General features: G+C 38.4%; 1 protein-coding gene across 14 annotated transcripts in view; it reads left to right on the top strand.

The window, feature by feature from the left end:
- The window catches only part of LOC138933850 (protein muscleblind), a 420,535-nt gene that overhangs the window by 396,279 nt on the left and 4,639 nt on the right, over positions 1-19,617 (top strand). For 13 of the 14 annotated variants that reach the window (XM_070297025.1, XM_070296992.1, XM_070296983.1 and 10 more), the window contains one exon: positions 482-6,837. In XM_070297025.1, the coding sequence (XP_070153126.1) occupies positions 482-1,825 (1,344 nt within the window). In that variant the 3' untranslated portion in view covers positions 1,826-6,837. Of the gene's footprint in view, positions 1-481; positions 6,838-19,617 lie in introns of those variants that run through there. The other variant, XR_011447055.1, reaches the window with a different exon arrangement.

Genomic DNA, 19,617 nt, shown 5'->3' with positions numbered 1-19,617 from the left:
CGTGAAATGAAATGATATTATCAATGTAGCGAGATAATAGAGCGATTGTTTTCTTCCACTATCTTTGTAAATTAACGATGATATCGCAATTTTACAAAGAGATTCAAATGTAATTCCGCGATCATAACGATGCAAAGATCATTTTGCAAAGAGAAGGAAAAAAAGCGCTGTAACAGCATATCGAGATAATCGACTCGTCTTACGATATTAATTCACTACGCGAATCATGATTAAGTTCGATTGTTAGAAGAAAGGACTCGGCCTTTCGATCGCTTTGAAAAACGTCAAACCCGACGTCCGCTGCACGGCTGGATGAAGAAAATTCATGAACACGCAAAAGAGAACGAACAATAATATCGTATCCCCCGGCCGAAACGGAGTCGAGGCTTTCACGGAGAAGGAAGCTTCCGCTCGAGTGGCCGCGACGCTCGTATCATCCACTCGTTCTAATTCTAGATGTTTTTTGCAATTCTTTTTGCAGGCCTTCCCAGGGATGGTTCCGTATAAACGACCGGCGGCCGACAAGTCCGGCGTGCCGGTCTATCAGCCTACCGGCGCGACGACCTATCAGCAGTTAATGCAGCTACAGCAGCCCTTCGTGCCTGTGTCATGTGAGTACACTGGAACACCACCCCTACCCACCCAAACCTCTAACCAATCGGTCGTGCAACCCCCGAACGTGCAAAGCAACCACCACGCGATGGTGGTGCAATCCTCCTCCTCCTCCTCCCAGGGAGCCGCCGGCGCCACAGTCAATAACTGCGCCGACGCCAACAATGGCGTGCTGATGGATCCCTGCAACAATCCGCCGCCGCCGCCTCCGACCGCCGACAATAACAGTAACAATAGTAACGGCAATAACAAGCAGTCGGTTGCTACGCAGAATCATGATGTCGAAAATACCCGTAACTCTCCCGAATTGAATCATTCGAGTCCATCATCGCTGCAGCAACAGCAGCAAGTACAGCAACATCAACAGCAACAGCAGATCAGTCAGCTGGCTCTGTCACCAGCGATGAGTCCGTTGACCTCGATGGCTGGCTTGACCTCGATGCCCGGCATGGTGAACATGGCCTCGATGGCCTCGATAGCTTCCATGGCGAACATGTCGTCTCTAACGAACATGAGCTCCGTAGGCAATTATAACACTGCTTCCAATATGGCGGGTCTGAACATGCTCAACAGTCTCGGGATGGCCTCCGGTTTACCAACCCATTTCGATCCCGCGGCTCTCGCCAAGGAGGTCGCCCAGAAAAATTACGCCAAGGCTATTAAGATGTCGCAACCCTCCCAGTCTTACGGTATCAGCCAACTGGCCGCGCTCAATTATACCGGCGTTGCTTTGAACAAGCAGAACCACGTGAATCCCGCCGCCGCCGGGAATCCCGCGGTGGCCGCCGCCGCCGCAGCCGCCGCCGCTGCTGCTGGTTTGCAGGCCACCGCGGCGACTCCCAGACCCGTCATCTCGAGTCTGGCTGGTATCCCGAGCGCTCTGACCTCACCGCTATCGGCCGGTATCCTGGCGTATTCAAGACCGCCGCCCTCGGCCACCCCGATTAATCCATATTCCCTGATCAGGCAGCAGATCCTGCCGAATCCCTACGTTCAGGCATCGATACCGGGTATGCCCGGTGCCGCGACCATGCAGACCAATCCCTACATCCAAAATCCATACGCCGTTCTACCCGGGATGGCCGGCGTACCCGGGGTATCGGCCGTCCAACAGATACCGCAGATAGGAAATCCGGCGACACAACCGCAAGTAGCGATCCCCGTCAGTTCCGGGGTGATTATGCAACCCTATAAGAAAATGAAGACGTCGTAAAGATCCTTGACCGCCCGGGCTCGGGAGGACTCGTCTCCTCTCGCGAGAAAGTACTGTTCCTTTTCCTCTCTGTGGGCACCTCTCGTTCTCTCCCTCGCGTAAACGAGCATGATCGATTTCGCGATTAGTCACTACGGATAATGATGGCCGCTATCGCAGTAGCGCGATATATTTTAGATAATTCTAGAATTAAAAAGATCTTTATGATTAGAAATTGATGCAATGTATCGTAACAATGATTACGTTACAGTTAATAGAGTTTTGCGATATCTTAGTAGGATAATCTTAGTTAGTATTACACACAGATTGATACTGACTGCATCTCTAGATATAATCGCGGTTGCATAAGCATAAAGTTTGCTTTACAAAATTAATATAAAATACATTTTAAAAAAAATCTATAATTCATCGAAATAATTATTTGATATTTTTGTTTATGCGAAATCAGATGGGAATTAGTCCTAGAATGTTATAGCTTTCGCTATAAATTGCATGGCGGAAAACCAATAAACTCCCCTTTCATTTATATTGTTATTTGATTTTTCTATATTTCTTTCTTTCGCTGATAGAAATAAATTTGTGTCTTATTTGTAATATATTCTTTTTGTATAATCTTACAAAATATCGATTTGCAATCTATTAGCTTTAATTTATTCAAAAAATCGCGTATTTTTTAATCTTTAATTGTATCGATAATGCAATGAGAAATATAGTAAGACGAGAATGCGGTTCTAAGATTAATCTCCATCACCGGTGCTCAAGAAGCGAGATATCGATCGTTGTTCACGAGAGGGACAGAATGTTTAGCTAAGCGACTGCAAAGCGGGAGGTGAGATACTGGTATATAAAAAAGAAAAAAGAAAAAAAAAACAAGTTCCAAAAATAGATTCATTTTCTAGTCAGACATTGTCGGTAAACAGTGCCTTATCGACCCGATTCCATTTGGAGCGTTTCGAGCATAAAACTGCAAAAGAGAACGGTGAACGAAACACGAGGGAGTGCGAGATTTTATTCCCGACGCATTAATTACTTGCCCCTAATGATTGAAGGAGACACGACTATACCGTTCCGATTTTGTTACTGTCGAAGTGAATCTGAGACGATTTGCCGATCAAGAGCGCGTTCGAGAAGGGGGGACGGGAGAGTTTGCGAGACATCAAGCGTGGCCGAAAGTATCACAGATAATATCAATCGTCTATTTTATTTGCCTTTTATTTTTCTTAGAATAATGGCGATATTTTTGCGCAAATATATTTGTACAAATAGCTCAGCTTCGCCGTTTTAATTAGCATTATTTTACCGTAGAGAGCATTGTTAAAAGCGTTATGTATCGTTGCGCGTGACTTTTTTTTTCTTTTCTTTTCTTTTTTTTTTTTTTAAATAAGATAAATTTGTAAATAAGTCAATATATTCGCGTCGTAAGATTGGCGCCGCAATATTTTTATTTCGGAACTACTATAAATTTCTGTGTTATAGCGATTCGTCCAAATTTTAACATGTAACGTCCGCCAGAAGGAAGATGAAAATAACGCTCGGCCTATGTCACATTATGTGCGATACTTGCCTTTAAGTAGCGTAATATTAATCAGCGGTCAGACTCTTGAAATATATTATTGTGCGAAGTTGGATTATTTTATTATTTTATTAGTAATTTGTTTGTTTATGTAATGTAATAATAGGTTCGAAATTTTTTATTCACTCGTTTATCGCGGAACGAGATTAAATAATCGCGCAAATCATTGTCGCATTTTTAACGTAATAGCATAGTACGTTAAAAAAAAAAAAAAAAAAAAAAAAAAGCTGTTTTCTTCGTTATCATATAATATGATGTCCGAGATATATTTTGGATTATATATGAGGCTCATACAATGCCGTAATATATTTGTTAATGTTTAGAGAGTTGTTTTAAAATTTTTATTGATTTGATCTGTATTTTTTTCCGTTTAGATTTAAGGACATATTATGCCTGATATATATGATAACATATATTTCTTAGAGATATCTTGCGCATCGACGAGTATATGTAAACCCGACCGGAAGAATTTCCGGTCGGGCCCATTATTTGTCCTATAGTATTCGTAAAATATAGGATAGTTGTTTGCTTTAGTTAGCGTATTATCTATATCTTTAGCATAAGCGTGCTCGAACACAACGTACTTTTCTATCCTTATGGATTCAATTCGGGGGAGTCTATTGCACAAAGTGAACTTCGTCAATTCGCGATCTACGAGCTTATGCATTTAGCCGAATGAGAGAATTAGCAGTTGACGAGAAAAAAAGAAAAAGAAAGGAGAAACGGCGGATCTGCGGAACACGTAGATGCATTTACGTGGAATTCGAAGGGGAAAAAGGAGGGAATACAAAAATGGGGTCTAATCTTGTATGGAGGCGGTGAGACGGGAGAAGAAAAACGTCTTGTTGATCATCCCTTTCGGGAGGTGGAAGGAACGCGATGTCCACATGCGTATCATATTACACGACCGCGCAAACAGTAACACTTAAGACACTCACACGATATTTAGATGATAGATATTGCGTATATTTTTATTAACTCGCGCGCATATAACGATAAGAGGGAGAATAGCGGAGAATTACGCAATGCTGAAAACGTGAACATCTGCTTTTCTCTCTCTCTGTCCGCATTCACGTGTCTGCCAGTGATTTGAAAGTTTGTTTAAGTCGAGATGCATAATTAATAAACATATATGTACGTATGTACGTATGCATATATACTGTATGCTATATAAATTATATATATGAGTTTGTAAATAATCTTTCTTTATACAGAAACGAAATTGAAAAATATATCTATCATATATATGGTATATGTACGGAAAGCACTCGCTGACACGTATAGCGGAGAATGAAAGAAACGGCCGGTCGCGTATCGTAATTTTCGCACACCGGAGTAACCGAGCGAACGAATTGTACTACGGTAGGAATTTGTGTACACGAAAACGTGGAAGAACAGGACGAGATGAGGTATTTTGTTGAGGATATCCCGGTACGCGCAAGTGAAGTTAAGTAGTCTCGAAGTAAAGTCTCGACGAACGATTCTATTCGTTCGCGATGTCTTATCTATTTTAAATCGTAAAAGTCTAATATTTGAATCCGGTCGCGCCAAGTGGCGATTTTGCTAGTCGCTAAGAAATTCATTCGGATCGCATCATACCGTGTCCACTTCTTGTGCTAAGTTTGGATCGAGAAAGCACGAAGACGATGAAGAAGAGAAATAAATTTCCTCAATCTCTTTAGTTCTTCCGCGATATTAGAAACAACTTCTTCCTCAGGGTCATAACGTCATCTATGGGAGAAAAAAAAAAAAACAAAAAAAAACGCACAAGATTGTAGAACAGGGGTTATCTTACAATGATTCTAGAGTAATGATTCTTATATATATTATAATATATGAATTGGAAACGTAGATATTATATCATGTATAATGCACAAAGTTTGAAGAGGCAATAAATTATTACAAACTTGGAGTAAAAAGTATCTCGCCTATTTATTTGGTGTCATTGTCTATATTAGAATCTTTTTAATTCTGCGTGTAAATAAAAAAGATAAATACAGCCAAAAAAAAATGATATAGCATATTTTTAATGATATTTAAGTAGTTGTTTCACAAGTATCTCTCTCTCTCTCTCTCTCTCTCTCTCTCTCTTCCATAGTCTAAACCATCTATTTATACTGAAGTTTATGCGATTGTTTCTTTTTAAAAAAGATGATTTCAATGTGATTACAATCGGTATATTTTAAACACTAATTATTCGATATTTGTAATCTACGAATGATGAAAAAAGAAACATTAATTTATTTTAAAACTAAGGATAGATCTTCAACGAGGTTCTTTCTTTTATAAATCAGTGAAAGTCACACATCATTACTCTGGAATCAAAAAATCTCAAGGATAAGGGAAATTCTCAAGGATACTATAGTCTTCCGTAACGAACGTCACGCGAGAAATTTCTTCGACGCAAACGCCGTTTTGTAAGCACTATCGAGCAACGGAATTTATCGAAGCGCTCGTCCCGAGATGAAGAGATTGTTTCTATTTTTACGAGAAACGCGCGTGCGGATCATTTGTGATATGTAATGTATGACACCTATACGTACACACGTACACGCACACACTATTCTCGCACGCGTGCAACACTGGAATAAGACTAGCCCTTTCAGTGTTTTCGATGATTACACATGATCGGTATTCATGATGTCCACACATCATATGATATTGTATGTGACGTCATCGGCGCTAAAGAGCTCGAGAAGATGACAACGCGTATGATCATCAACGAACAAAATCCTTTAACCGGTTCTCGGTTAAAATCGAGGATTTGACGATGCGTAAAGTTTCGCGTTCGATTTAATAGAACGGCTCTACAAACGGATCCGTGGACAATGAGAGTCGACGAAGAATAGGCTCGAGCCTGAAATACCGGACCGATACTTTTAGGGTTCCTCAATACGATGTCTACAAATTATATACGTACATTATCGAGAGGGTGGCTGATTTTTTTCTTTTGATATTCACACCGAAAACCCGGAATATGACGTTCTCGCTCGACGCGTCGATTGCTCGGACAATCGATTTCACGTCATTGCCGTTGTTGCATCGTGTAGCAAAATATTTCCTTAGAACTGTGATTGTTTTGTCTCGCAAAAGCCACTACATACTTCCACATAAGAGGAATGTTTGTTATATTTTACTAGAGAAGAGTATTCTTCTAAAAGGAATATGTGCGTATTAGCGTAGCGCATCTTGTATGATGATGGACAAGCATGAGAAAACGCGATCCTGTGTTTTCGGTGTGACGTCGGCAAAACAGCGGAAGTGCCTTCCCCTTGCACTCTATACCATTGCACACACACGCGTATACAACAGATGCCTACATTAAACTCGCGACACAAGAGAGAAGCACTCTACGATAAAGAAAGAACTTACACGCGCGCGATATATCGGGTGTCCCATTTTAAAGGACCCACTCAAATATCTCAGAAACACTGCGTTAAATCGAAAAATGTTTCAAACAAAAGTTGTGTGGCTTCAAGGGGGCCATAAGATGGCGACAATGATTTGACCTTGGAAAATCATTTAAAGGTCATGTGAAGGTCAACTTTAAAATCTTAAATGGAAACCACCATTTTTTATTTAGTATTCTTGTAGCTTGCCTCGAGAGCTTTCCAAAACACTATAATAAACTATTTTTTTATTCAGTACTTTTTGAGTTATTTTATATTTTAATCTGACATATTTTGATATAAAAAATCAAATATCTCATAAAATAGTTAGTTTTTGATAATCTTACCGTAATACTTTTATGTACAGAATAATGATACAAATCAATTAGTATAAAAAAATAATAGTTTTTAAAAAAATTATTTACGATGTATTTTTTTAAACAATTTGTTTTTTTTTGTTTTTTTTTTTGCACTAATTGATTTGTCTCATTATTCTGTACATAAAAGTATTACGGTAAGATTATCGAAAACTGAATATTTTGTGAGATATTTAATTTTTTATATCAAAAGATGTCAGATTAAAATATAAAATAACTCAAAAAGTACTGAATAAAAAAATAGTTTATTATAGTGTTTTGGAAAGCTCTCGATGTCAGCTACAAGAATACTAAATAAAAAATGGGGGTTTCTATTTAAGATTTTAAAGTTAACCTTCACATAACCTTCAAATGATTTTCCAAGGTCAAATCATTGTCACCATCTTATGGCCCCCTTGAAGCCACACAATTTTTGTTTGAAACATTTTTCGATTTAACGCAGTGTTTCTGAGATATTTGAGTGGGTCCTTAAAAATGGGACACCCTGTATATATATGATTATATTTATATATCCTTATTAAAAAAATTATAATATTAATAATGAATTACATATATACACGTACGTATATTTGTCGTTGTTGCATGTAAGTTAAACGCGATGCAACGAAAGGTGGAAAAAAGTATATACTTCGCAAGATAAAGCTGGTTACGCGCATACAGGAAATTATTTTGTGGACTATGTGTATATATATATATATATATATATATATATAACTACATATACACATTTACATGTTCGAGTACACTATTATGATAGAGACATTATTACGAGAAAGGGAGAGAAAAACATTTTGAATATAACTATATACATACCTATACACATACACACCCATACATATACAATAGTATTTATTATTATGTACTGTGTACTGTGTCTTTAAAATTCTTCATTATACATTATTATACATATATGTATGTAAACACACACACACCCAGACGGGTTACACATATGTATAATATCGATATATCGAGAATTACATTACGCACGACCCCGGGAATGTAGATGCAAAAATTTGGCGCAACAATTGTACGCACGCGCGCGCGCGTGCGTGCGTGCGCGCAGGTCTTTACGCGTGTCTGCTGTCTGTCTGAATACTTTCGAATTACCACGCGTGTTGTGTGTAACTCGCGTTTATGTGTGTGCGTCTCGATGCGTCAGGATTGACGTCGTCCTCGCGCGAGGCACGACGATAATAAAAGTGATGAAACGCGACAGCTTGCGCCGCCGACTCGAGATAGATGTAGTCGATCTCGCAGTCCCGAATGCGTATTTCTTTTTTTTTTTTGCGCGTGCACGCTCACACGGGGTTTGTCAAGGAGTCAGCCAGTACTTGTAATAATAATGCTTGAGAAATGCATGAATATTTGTTTTATTAATGCTTCTTCTTATTTCATCTCTTTCTATGATAAAAAGAAAAAATGAAACAGAACTCTTCCCGAGAGAGAGATTCGCTATATAATCCCCTGTGTAATATTTACATATATTATTATATATATATTGCTCACAGTCTTAGCCTCGCTTCCTGCTTCCCTTCTTTTTAATCTCCTCTTATTCGGAATCTGTCCGACTCGATGCTTATACATCGTAACCACTTTCTTTTCTCCTTTTCGTTAGTCTCCCTTTTTTTTTTAAATCTTTATTATTATTATCGTTGTTAATTTTCCTGCTGCGATCGGTGTACCGTCACACCGATTTCCGATCATTAAGTTACATTTATGTTAATTTCGACGATTATTCCCGCTGATGCTCTTAAAATCGCAAAGTGACCCTTCATCGTCGCGTGCTCTCGGCGGTAATCCTTGTCGCGGTCGTTGTATCCGCGAATTTATTCTCCTGTAATTCTGCAAGGGTCTCTCTCATCGCCGAGAGCGCGCGAAGGAGTTACGCCAAGCACGCGAATCTTAAGATCATATTTAGATGTTAGCCGCTTCTTTACTATGGCGAACACCGTAAAAGAGTGCCGTACGACTCGCTGTCCTCTTCTTCTTGCCTCTTTACCGCCTACCTTCATTTCCATCTTCACGGCTTTTCCCGCGCTTTAATTGCGATATTTTTGAGGCACGGAGATGTATCTGGGTATATTAATGTCTATACCCCGCCCTTTTCTCCGATCACACATACACGCACACATCTACACACACACACACACACACACACACACACACACATATATATATACATACATACCATCGACCCTTGATCTCTCGATCCTGTTATTCTATACAATTACCATATCAAGTTCCGTTCCTCGGCAAAGGTGGTCGATCGTCATCGAGAAGAAGGTCGGCGCTCTTATCGCGTTTTATCGTACTCTGGCAAGTCGTATATTTCGGATGTAACGTGAGATAAATTTCGAGATGCAGTGCGGAAATAAAGACGTTGATTCGGTCGTCAAAATTTTTTATGTCACGAATATAATAAATTCAAGTTAGATTTGCGGTATCGTTGCTTCTTGACGAGACTCGAAATTATTTACGCTACGTTCGTAGTACGCGACTTGTGTATTTTTTGAAAGATTTGAAAACTTTGATCGAGAGATAGATACGAGAATTGTTCGAAATAAAGTTATTATCCCGATATTGATAATTAAAGCATGTGATGTAATGGACTTAAGTTTCTCTTATTACGACCTTTTTCAAATATTCTGATACGTCCCCTCCCCTCCCCCCCCCCACTTCATCATCCTACATTCCTTTCGCTTCCTCTCCAGCTTTCTTTGTTACTCATCGCTAAGCCTGCGTAAAATGTGCGTGTGTGCCTAATGAGCTCCTTCCATAACGCTTGGCACAATAAGACCCTATTGTAAATATAAAATCTTGACAATAAGTTCGAAGATCATGGTTCCAAAGAGTGATATCGCAATCTACATAATAACGTGAAATTTCATCTCGGAGACAATTGTCTTCGTGATGTTGGAATCGTTGATCTTCGCAGATCATGCTACACGATCGTGCGATAAGCTAAGAGGCGATAAATGACATTTTTTTTAATCAAAAATTGATATATCCGAGTTTCTACGACATTTATTACAATTTACGAACCGTATAATCCTGCCTTACAGCCTCGTATCTTATCGTAGCGAAGTTACTTCGCTAGCTGCTTCTAGACGCGCCTCGTTTGCCGCTTCCGTCATGTTCGACGAGCAGAGCCATTCGCAGCACGTAATATAAATCGCAAGTAATTTCAAGCTATTTTCTCTTTTATGTCGTCAACATATGTAATTTTTTTGCGATTACAAACGTGCATCATGAATTTTGGCTGCGAAAAGGATAGCCTTGGAAAAATCCACGAAAGATACAGAATAGTCGATGCAATTTGTTGTTCCAATATATATATATATATATTGGGTGATTGCATAAGTTCGTGCCCGATTTAAATATAAACTTCAATAGATTATATTTTAGAGATAACACTTTTATTAATCAATTATATAGTCTCCATTCTTTTCTACAATGCTTTTCCAACCATCTATAAGCTTGTCGATTCCATTTTTGAAGAAAGAACTTGGTTTTTCTTGAAAAAAATTTGTAAGGTGGTTTTCGACAGCTTCCTCGGAATTGAGATTCTTGCCATTTAAACTATTCTGCAAAGACCGGAACAGATAAAAATCTGAAGGCGCAATATCTGAAGAATATGGCGGGTGCTGCAGAATTTCCCATTGCGACTTCTGCAGTTTTCGCAGCGTCTGTTGAGCGACGTGTGGCCTAGCATTGTCGTGGTGGAAGATGCGGCACCCACGTATCAAGCTTGGAAATGTATCCAAGCTTTTTTAAGTGACGAAAAGCGGTTGAATTATCGATGTTCAGCCTCTCAGCAATATCCTCAGTTGTAATCCTTGGGTTTCTTTCCACTAAGGCATGCACAATGTCATCATCGATGCCAGAAGGCCGTCCAGAGCGGGGTTGATCCTCCATGTTGAAATCACCATTTCGAAATCTGCCAAACCACTTTTTGACTGTTCGGAGAGCAGGAGCGCGATCCAAATAAACGCGTTGAATATTTTTTTGTGCAATCCCAACACTCACGCCTTTCCGAAATTCATATAGCATTACATGCCGCAAATGCACCTTTTCGTTCTCCATTTTTAATAATTTCTCTTATGCACAAATGGACTTATCTGAACAATATCTGACGCTAAATTGACATAAGACAACGTCATCTATTCGGTGTAAGCAACAATTACCACACGAAAACAATAGAATTCCGCCATGCAGTAACTTAATGCCATCTATGAAAATCGGGCACGAACTTATGCAATCATCCAATATATATATATATATATATATATATATATATATATATATATATATATATATATATATAATGCGTAACAAATATGCACGCAAAAATGCGTAAACGAAAGTTTATGGCTCACGCGCGTATGGAAGTGCAATCTATAACGATTTCAGAATGATTAATCGTTATACCCGAATTTTCTGAAGACAAACAATACGCGAAGGTAAATAAATGACGGTTTCCAGGGTGATTGGACTCTCGCATTAATATTAATGTTATGAATTTCTGAACGGCGGCGATTTAATTGTTGCTTCTTGTTTAAGCATTGACATCGACAGAATTCAAGAGAAAACGCAATTTATATTTACTAGACAGGATCGAATAGTAGTTCTGCTATGTATACTGTAACGTACAAGAGCAAGTTACTTCCTGCGCTCATGGGTAATAAAAAAATTGTATGTGCTTCTGTAATATAGCCGTCTCTCTACATGATCCTTATCAGATTTGCTATTAATAATATAATCAATATTTTTTATCGCTGTCTATCTTCTTCTGTGCTCTAAAGAATTTGAACGCAAATACGATGCTTCCTTGCATACCCGCATACCTGCGCCGATATTAAAATCAACATGCAGCACTGTTTCCAATGTAAGTATCGCAGTAGCACTTTATTGTATCGCATATGCAAGCTTTAGCTCCACACATCGTTATTTTAATCAGATTTATTCTACTTAATAGGCTACTTAGAACGTTGGCGCAAAATCATATACTTTGTAGTAGATACAGAGTAAGTTTATGTGTGCTTACTTTAGCCTTTGAGCGTCTTTCGCATACAACATATTCTATTGTAGTTTAATAAATAGCCCTCGATTTGCGTGCTAAATGCATTTCCTAGAAACGAGTGTGAAAATCAGATTCGCAGAAAAGAAACGAGACATTTTTAAATCTCTGGAAAGATCGCAATATTTATCTGCGAAGAATTAGGGATAAAATCATCTCTTTGGTAAATTAAAATTTATTTGATACGTTGATATATAGTAACGATAATATAATAAAGATTTAAAAACTAAAATCTTAGAGGTAGTATAATAATTATAGGGATAATAAATTGTAGCAGCTCATGAAATATAAATTTTCCCATCAAAGTTTCAAAAGCTTTTTCATCGACCGCTTCAATTTTAATTTTTGCCGCTGTTTCTATATCTCAAGCTGATAAAAAATACGACTTTATAAGATTTAAATTTATCGAAAAGAAATGCGATCAGAATAATGCATGTAACGTAAGTACAATATATAATTCCAGAGATTTTACCAACTCGACAGGTTTGCTATTCGAAACGAAAAACGTGATTCAGCTTGACTCGATGCGATTTTCATGTATTTGGATTCGATAGTTTCTGGAAATGCATCAATCGCTCCAAATGGGAAGTCATCTGTACCCTACTACCTGATCAAACTGTCGCCTCGACAAAACTCGAATATAGACACTTGTATACTAGCGCATGCGAAACACGGTGTAACGTAAAACGCAACAACGCTTGATAGAGGAGAATGCACGAGAGAGCGTACTCGTTGGAAGGATTCGCTGTCCGCGGCTACCTCCGCCGATTTTTTGGAGAGAGCCGCAGAGAGATGTATACGATTAATACACTTGTACAGAGTGCTTCTATATATCTTTTCATTCGTTTGCAGCGCAAGAAATGAATCGACGTGCGACTTCTAACGACAGGCACGAGACGAATGTGTGACAGCCATTATACACATATATATTATTACACCTATAAACACACACATATATAAAGATAACACACACATACGTTACTGGTGCATGTAAAAGACGCGTTCGTTCATGGTCTCTCTTTCAACTTTCTGTTTCATGCTTGCCCTCGCCTGGATATACCCACCGCACGTCTTTCAACCGAAAATTCACCAACACGCACGTACCGTTTGATCCACCAACCCCGCCGATGCTTTCGTCCCAACTCGATCCCCGATGCAACGTCCTGTGTGGCCTATGTGGCGCCGATCTAATCATCCCCTAATTCATCTCTCCAAAACCTTCGACGATTGATCACGCTGATTTCCTACGATGGTCACCACTACCTCACTATCCCCCGGTCTCATCTCGATCGGATAATTATAATCGCGTGGCGATTGCGTGACCAACTCTCTCTCTCTCTCTCTGGCCACTCGGTATACGTCGGAAATTTTTTGCGAAAAAAAATTGATATTAATACGCTTCATATCATTAATATCATGATGTTAAAAATGTTCGTTGTTGCCTAACAATCCCGCGAAACGATCTCACGCACTTCGCGACGTAAATAACAAATGCGTAATAATAACGACGCGATATATTGTTCGTTGTACGCCATTTAAAACTCGATGCAAAATCGCCAATTAATTTTTTTTTTTTTTTTATTTTCCCGTACGCTAACCAATCGTGAACGAGAACTTTGGTGATGGGTTTTGTCGGCGCTCTTCTCTCTCTCTCTCTCTCCCTCTCCTCCCTTTTTTCCTGTTTCTCACACTCGTTGAACTTGTTTCTCGTTCGTTGACGGCCATGCCGAATCGTTCAATAAATATTTGGCAAACGAATGAACGAAATAAAACGGCGTACGGATTCGAACATTGGTCGCGCGACTTGAAAACGACGGTTCGCGGTGATAAAACGAAAAATAAACGAAATGATAATGCTGATGAAAAACACACTGTGACGTATACCGTTCGTCGACGGGCGGCGGCGACCTGACACACGCTCCTGTTCTCCGCTTTATCACGTGCTTCGGTCCGACCGGTTGATTGATTTTTTTCCCGAATTTCGCCTCTATATCCGGACGCGGGCTTTTTATATCGTGCACATACATTTATATATAATCTCCCATTTTTTCCGACATATATATTATGTATTATTATAATGAATATTCTCTTCTCTTGAAACGCTGGCTTGGTATGTGTGCACCGCATTATTTCGACGCCCGTCCATCACCCGCGGACAAAATCAAAATCGGGATCCCATTATCTGCGCGACACACTCTGGTACATGCGTCGTCGTTTGCCGAAATTTAAAAATGCACAATAATGCGTGCGACATTCGTATTACATATACGCACACGCTCGCTCTTTACGTGGCGAAAAAAAAATTCTGAAAATCTGAAAAAACGCCCCCCCCCCCCAAAAAAAAATAAATGAATAAATAAACGAAATGCACGGGCGTGTTACAACAAGCCGACGATTTACACTTTCGTTTTCCGTAATTTACGCTCTCATTTTTCTCACGCGCTTTTTTTCATTCGCATCGTCTTCTCGCGCGCACATTTATCGGCAACGACATATCGGCTGCGACTGCAATTTTAACCGACGACTCATCATGGTCGCCCTCGTGCGGAGTGTTTAATTAAAAAAATAATAATATCATTAACGAAATGAAATGAACAATGCGCATTACAAAAAAAATTTCAAACCGAACGATAATACGAAACAAAAATTCGGTCTTACTGTCGTACATGTACCTGGACGCCCCGAGGACACGCTCCACGCGTGTCTCCTTTGATCTGGTGCCTTCTTCACCGAATTCAACCAACTGTGTGATAATGAAAAAAACGACCACCAAAAAAAAAAAAAAAAAAAAAATCTACCGATACTTGAAAAAAAAAAAATACCGTACGAACACTGCCTCGTTTGCTGCATGTGGATCGCCTTAGCAGCCTTAGCCACTGTCGGGGCCCAAGTGGTCCCCCAAAATGCTCACTGTGTCGTCTACACAGACAGCTGCGGACAGGTAGACTCATTATTGTAACCAGTTTTTTATCCGGTCTCGAGTTTGCATCACACGCGCCGACCGCACGATCGCGCGTGAGACAAGTCTCTGCTGAATTCCCTGAATTCTAATTTTTTCCTTCATTATCGCATTGTTTTCTCTTTTTTGCAAAACGTTGCGTGAATGATGGATTTTGTATATGTTACGACATTTTCTCCTGACGTAGATAGAATCGATCTGGTATTAATCGCTAATTTTCCCGACTCGAAAAAATTAGGAAACATATATGGTGCTCTGTGATGCAAGCTCGAACTTTAATTGCTGCTAACCTTCGAAGTTAACGAGGGAGAAGGATAAATCGCGGTTATCGCTCTATGAATAATATCTGCCTCTTTTTTGTTTTTTTTGTTTTTTGTTCACGCACCGCTTAGATAGCAGGAGATTTGATGTTTGTTTGATTAGTTTAAAGAGCGAACCCCGTTCCGTAATCCACATCTCTCGGTAACTTTGGCTAACACGTAGCTTTCGGGGGCATCTCCCTCGCGACTGCTCACCGCAACTATAACTGCGAATAACCACTGCCTTTTTATCTGGTGTTTGTCTATTATTATACCAGTAATTATTATTATGCTATTTCGAAAGCGTTGTCGTCACTTATACATCCCCCGCCCTCTGTGCCCCATATATATATATATATACATACATAGGCATACGAATATTCATACATACACATACACACATAATATGAATACACGAACAAACTTATTCACGAAAAAAGGATGCACGCTTCTTATACAGTAATTAGTATGATTAGTACTTTTGCAATTAAACAATTTGCCATGTATCTATATATTATATATATATATATATTATTATATCTATCATGCCATTGTCTTGAACCGCTTGTCTGATTAACGTTGCGCGTTTATTTGTGGATGAGGATATTGTCGGGATGTCTTTTAAATATTTCTTTGTATCCGTGTCACAATCGAATCTAATGCTACCGTCTGAGAACAACTTCCATCCTTGTACGCTTCAGTATTCTATTTGTTTATTTTTTTCTCTTTCTCTCTCTCTCTCTCTCTCTCTCTCTCTCTCTCTCTCTCTCTGTCTATCTTTCGCAGTGCATCTTATCGCAAATAACATATACGATATAGACAGCTGTTACGAATGTCGGGCGTGTATACTGTGCATGCTCAATCTTACACTTTCCTTTACACTAAGAGAACGCGTATCGATAAACCAGGGGGCACATGAAACACATTTTAAAAAACATCTCGATAATTTATCCGCGTTGTAGAAATTCAGTATGCGGAAATTATGATTCTCTCTCCAGCTACTACATCTCTTCGCTAATCGCACTTTTTTTTTTTTTTTCAAATTGCTTGACATAATTGTCAGGAATATCAAACGTCAGTTTTAATCTCGTTTGGAAATCTCTATTTGGTTTTGAATGCTTTATAAGTCTATTAAATAGTAAATTGTGATTCATTCGTTATTGTAATTTTGATTCGTTAAAAATTGAAGATTACATCAAAAAATCTATAATAAAATATATTTTATTTGTCTTCATAGAAATAGTTTGATTAAATCAATCAGATTAATGAGAGTTTTAACAAAATTGTTCAATTCCTTTTTCTTTTTTTTTTAAAGGTTATGGTAACTCGTATCCTCTGGTTGATATCGCATGCATCGCGTCAATATTCACGTTAAACGATTCATAATATTCGCCATAATTATCGGAACGGATTCGAATGGCGTGCGTTTGATTATATCGTGAATCGTTTGAAAAAAAGATCGATAAATTATTTAAACAATCGCGATATTTTCATTGGGCAATGACAATGGCGTGATATATGATTACGCGTTTGTACTCTTGCTTTCCGAATTATCATACAACTAAGAGCTAACGCTATTCTATAGCCAAAAAAAAATCGAAGCGAACTGAAGAAATTCGAGTAATTTTAATTCAAAGCGAATATATGCATCGCGCAAATTGCTCCTAATCCCGAGCGACTTAAGGATATAGGGATCTTTGACAAGATTTAAAACGAATATACGCGCAGCTTTCAATCGCTCGGATCGCTCAATTTCTGCTTACTTCGGTCAAAGAATGACACGGGGTGTATCACTTACGCTTGCACCGATCGCCTTCGATGCAATTAACTTACAAGAAATATAGAATATAGAATACATGGATACATATATATATATAAAAAGAGTAAAAAAAAAGAAAAAAAGAAAAACGCGTGCGCGAGCTTTTATTACATCTTCGACCGATAATTCGAAAACCAATGACCATTTCCAATGACAAAGCTTTCCCCGCATATGAAGGACGATCGGATTCAATAATACCGATCGTCATGCATTTTGTTCCTTGTTGAACGCACAATCACATATCTATATAATATTTGGCTAGCTCTGTCGTTATGGTTGCGGAGTCGCAGTTGATATAGTGTTGAACTTATTTGCAGTAGAATATTATTAATTTGACGGCTTATACGACATATATCCCACAATCCATATATTATACGACATCGCCGATATGACCGCTGACTATCCAGTTCTTCCCCCCCCCCCTCTGCCCCCGCCCCCGCCCCTTTTCGCCACCGTAGCCGTCACCGTCGTTATTTCGGTTCGCCGGCGTGGATCACCTGAGAAAGGACCCTCTTTTCTCTCGTAGCTTTAGTAGTGAGTGGATGTGTGTGTTACGGTCCTGTCATTCACGCACGCGAATTGAAAGCGACGGTGAGTCCGGCTTTTGGCAGCACACTAACGCTTGGGTGATGTATTATCATCATCAGCTGATATACACGGGCCATTCTCGGTCGTCATCTTCGTCGTCGTGAAACAGAGATTGACGCTTCCACTTTTTTTTTTTTTTTTTTTTTAATCACACTTGTTACGCGCGCTCGATCTTTACGAGTAACACCCAGTACGATGATCACCCAAGCAACGATCCCCCTTCTCCCGGGCCATTATTTGCATGACCAGACTATGTGTTCGTAGCGAGTAATCTCTCATGGAATTGCAAGAATTGTTTATTATAATATGGTTAATATTATGGTTATACATCGTTTATTACTAGCGATACAATTATCATCACTGTTGCTATATATTTTTTTTTTATGGCCTATATTCGAATATCTCATTATTCCTATCATCGTTACGTATTTCAGACTTTTACTTTTGTTACTGATAACTTTATTATTATTATTATTATTATTATTATGTTATTGCGAGTGTGTGCGGGATAATCTTTCGTCAAGATTTTGTTTATATGGCGAAGCGAGTTATTTTATCGTTACATTTTTCATATATTTTGCACGCTTTTAAATATATACAGGGTGGTCCTCGTAATGGTCGCCACGATTTTTAAGGCACTTACAATAATCTGACATAAAAAAGTTTCAAACAAAAGTTGTGTGGCTTCAAGGAGGCCATAAGATGGTGACAATGATTTGACTTTGGAAAATCATTTGAAGGTCATGTGAAGGTCAACTTTATAATCTTAACCGGAAACCCCCATTTTTTATTTAGTATTCTTGTACCTGACATCGAGAGCTTTCCAAAACACTATAACACAGTATTTTTTTATTAAGTACTTTTTGAGTTATTTTATATTTTATATAATCTGACATATTTTGATATAAAAAATAAAATATTTCGTAAAATATTCAGTTTTCGATAATTTTACCTTAATACTTCTATGTACAGAATAATAAGACAAATTAATTAGTGCCAAAAAAAAAAAACAAATAATTGTTTTAAAAAATACATTGTAAATAATTTTCTTAAAAACAATTTTTTTTTATACTAATTGATTTGTCTCATTATTCTGTACATAGAAGTATTACGGTAAGATTATCAAAAACTAAATATTTTACGAGATATTTAATTTTTTATATCAAAATATGTCAGATTAAAATATAAAATAACTCAAAAAGTACTTAATAAAAAAATACTTTATTATAGTATTTTGGAAAGATCTCGAAGTCAGCTACAAGAATACTAAATAAAAAATGGGGGTTTCTATTTAAGATTTTAAAGTTGACCTTCATATGACCTTCAAATGATTTTCCAAGGTCAAATCATTGTCACCATCTTATGGCCCCCTTGAAGCCACACAACTTTTGTTTGAAACCTTTTTATGTCAGATTATTGTAAGTGCCTTAAAAATCGTGGCGACCGTTACGAGGACCATCCTGTATATGAAGAGCCTATGATATATTTTTGCGCGATAATATTTTGTTCCTTTAATAATTTTTTTGTTAATTTTTTCATATATTATCTGTCTGGTAGGTTTGTTAATGCTTTGACCTAACGTTTTGCTAACACAAAAATCATACTCTGGAATTTGATGTTTAATCTATTTGCTGCATTTGTCTCTTATATATTTCGGATATACGATTAATTCTCCTAGATACGAGTGTACGTGTGTGTGTACGCGCGCGCG

This window comes from Polyergus mexicanus, unplaced genomic scaffold (assembly GCF_030449975.1).
Source record: "Polyergus mexicanus isolate NDT 795.1 unplaced genomic scaffold, iyPolMexi1.0 SCAF_1, whole genome shotgun sequence".
Lineage (NCBI taxonomy): Eukaryota > Metazoa > Arthropoda > Insecta > Hymenoptera > Formicidae > Polyergus > Polyergus mexicanus.
Note: the sequence above shows the minus strand (reverse complement) of the source record. Positions and strands in the feature narration are given on the sequence as shown.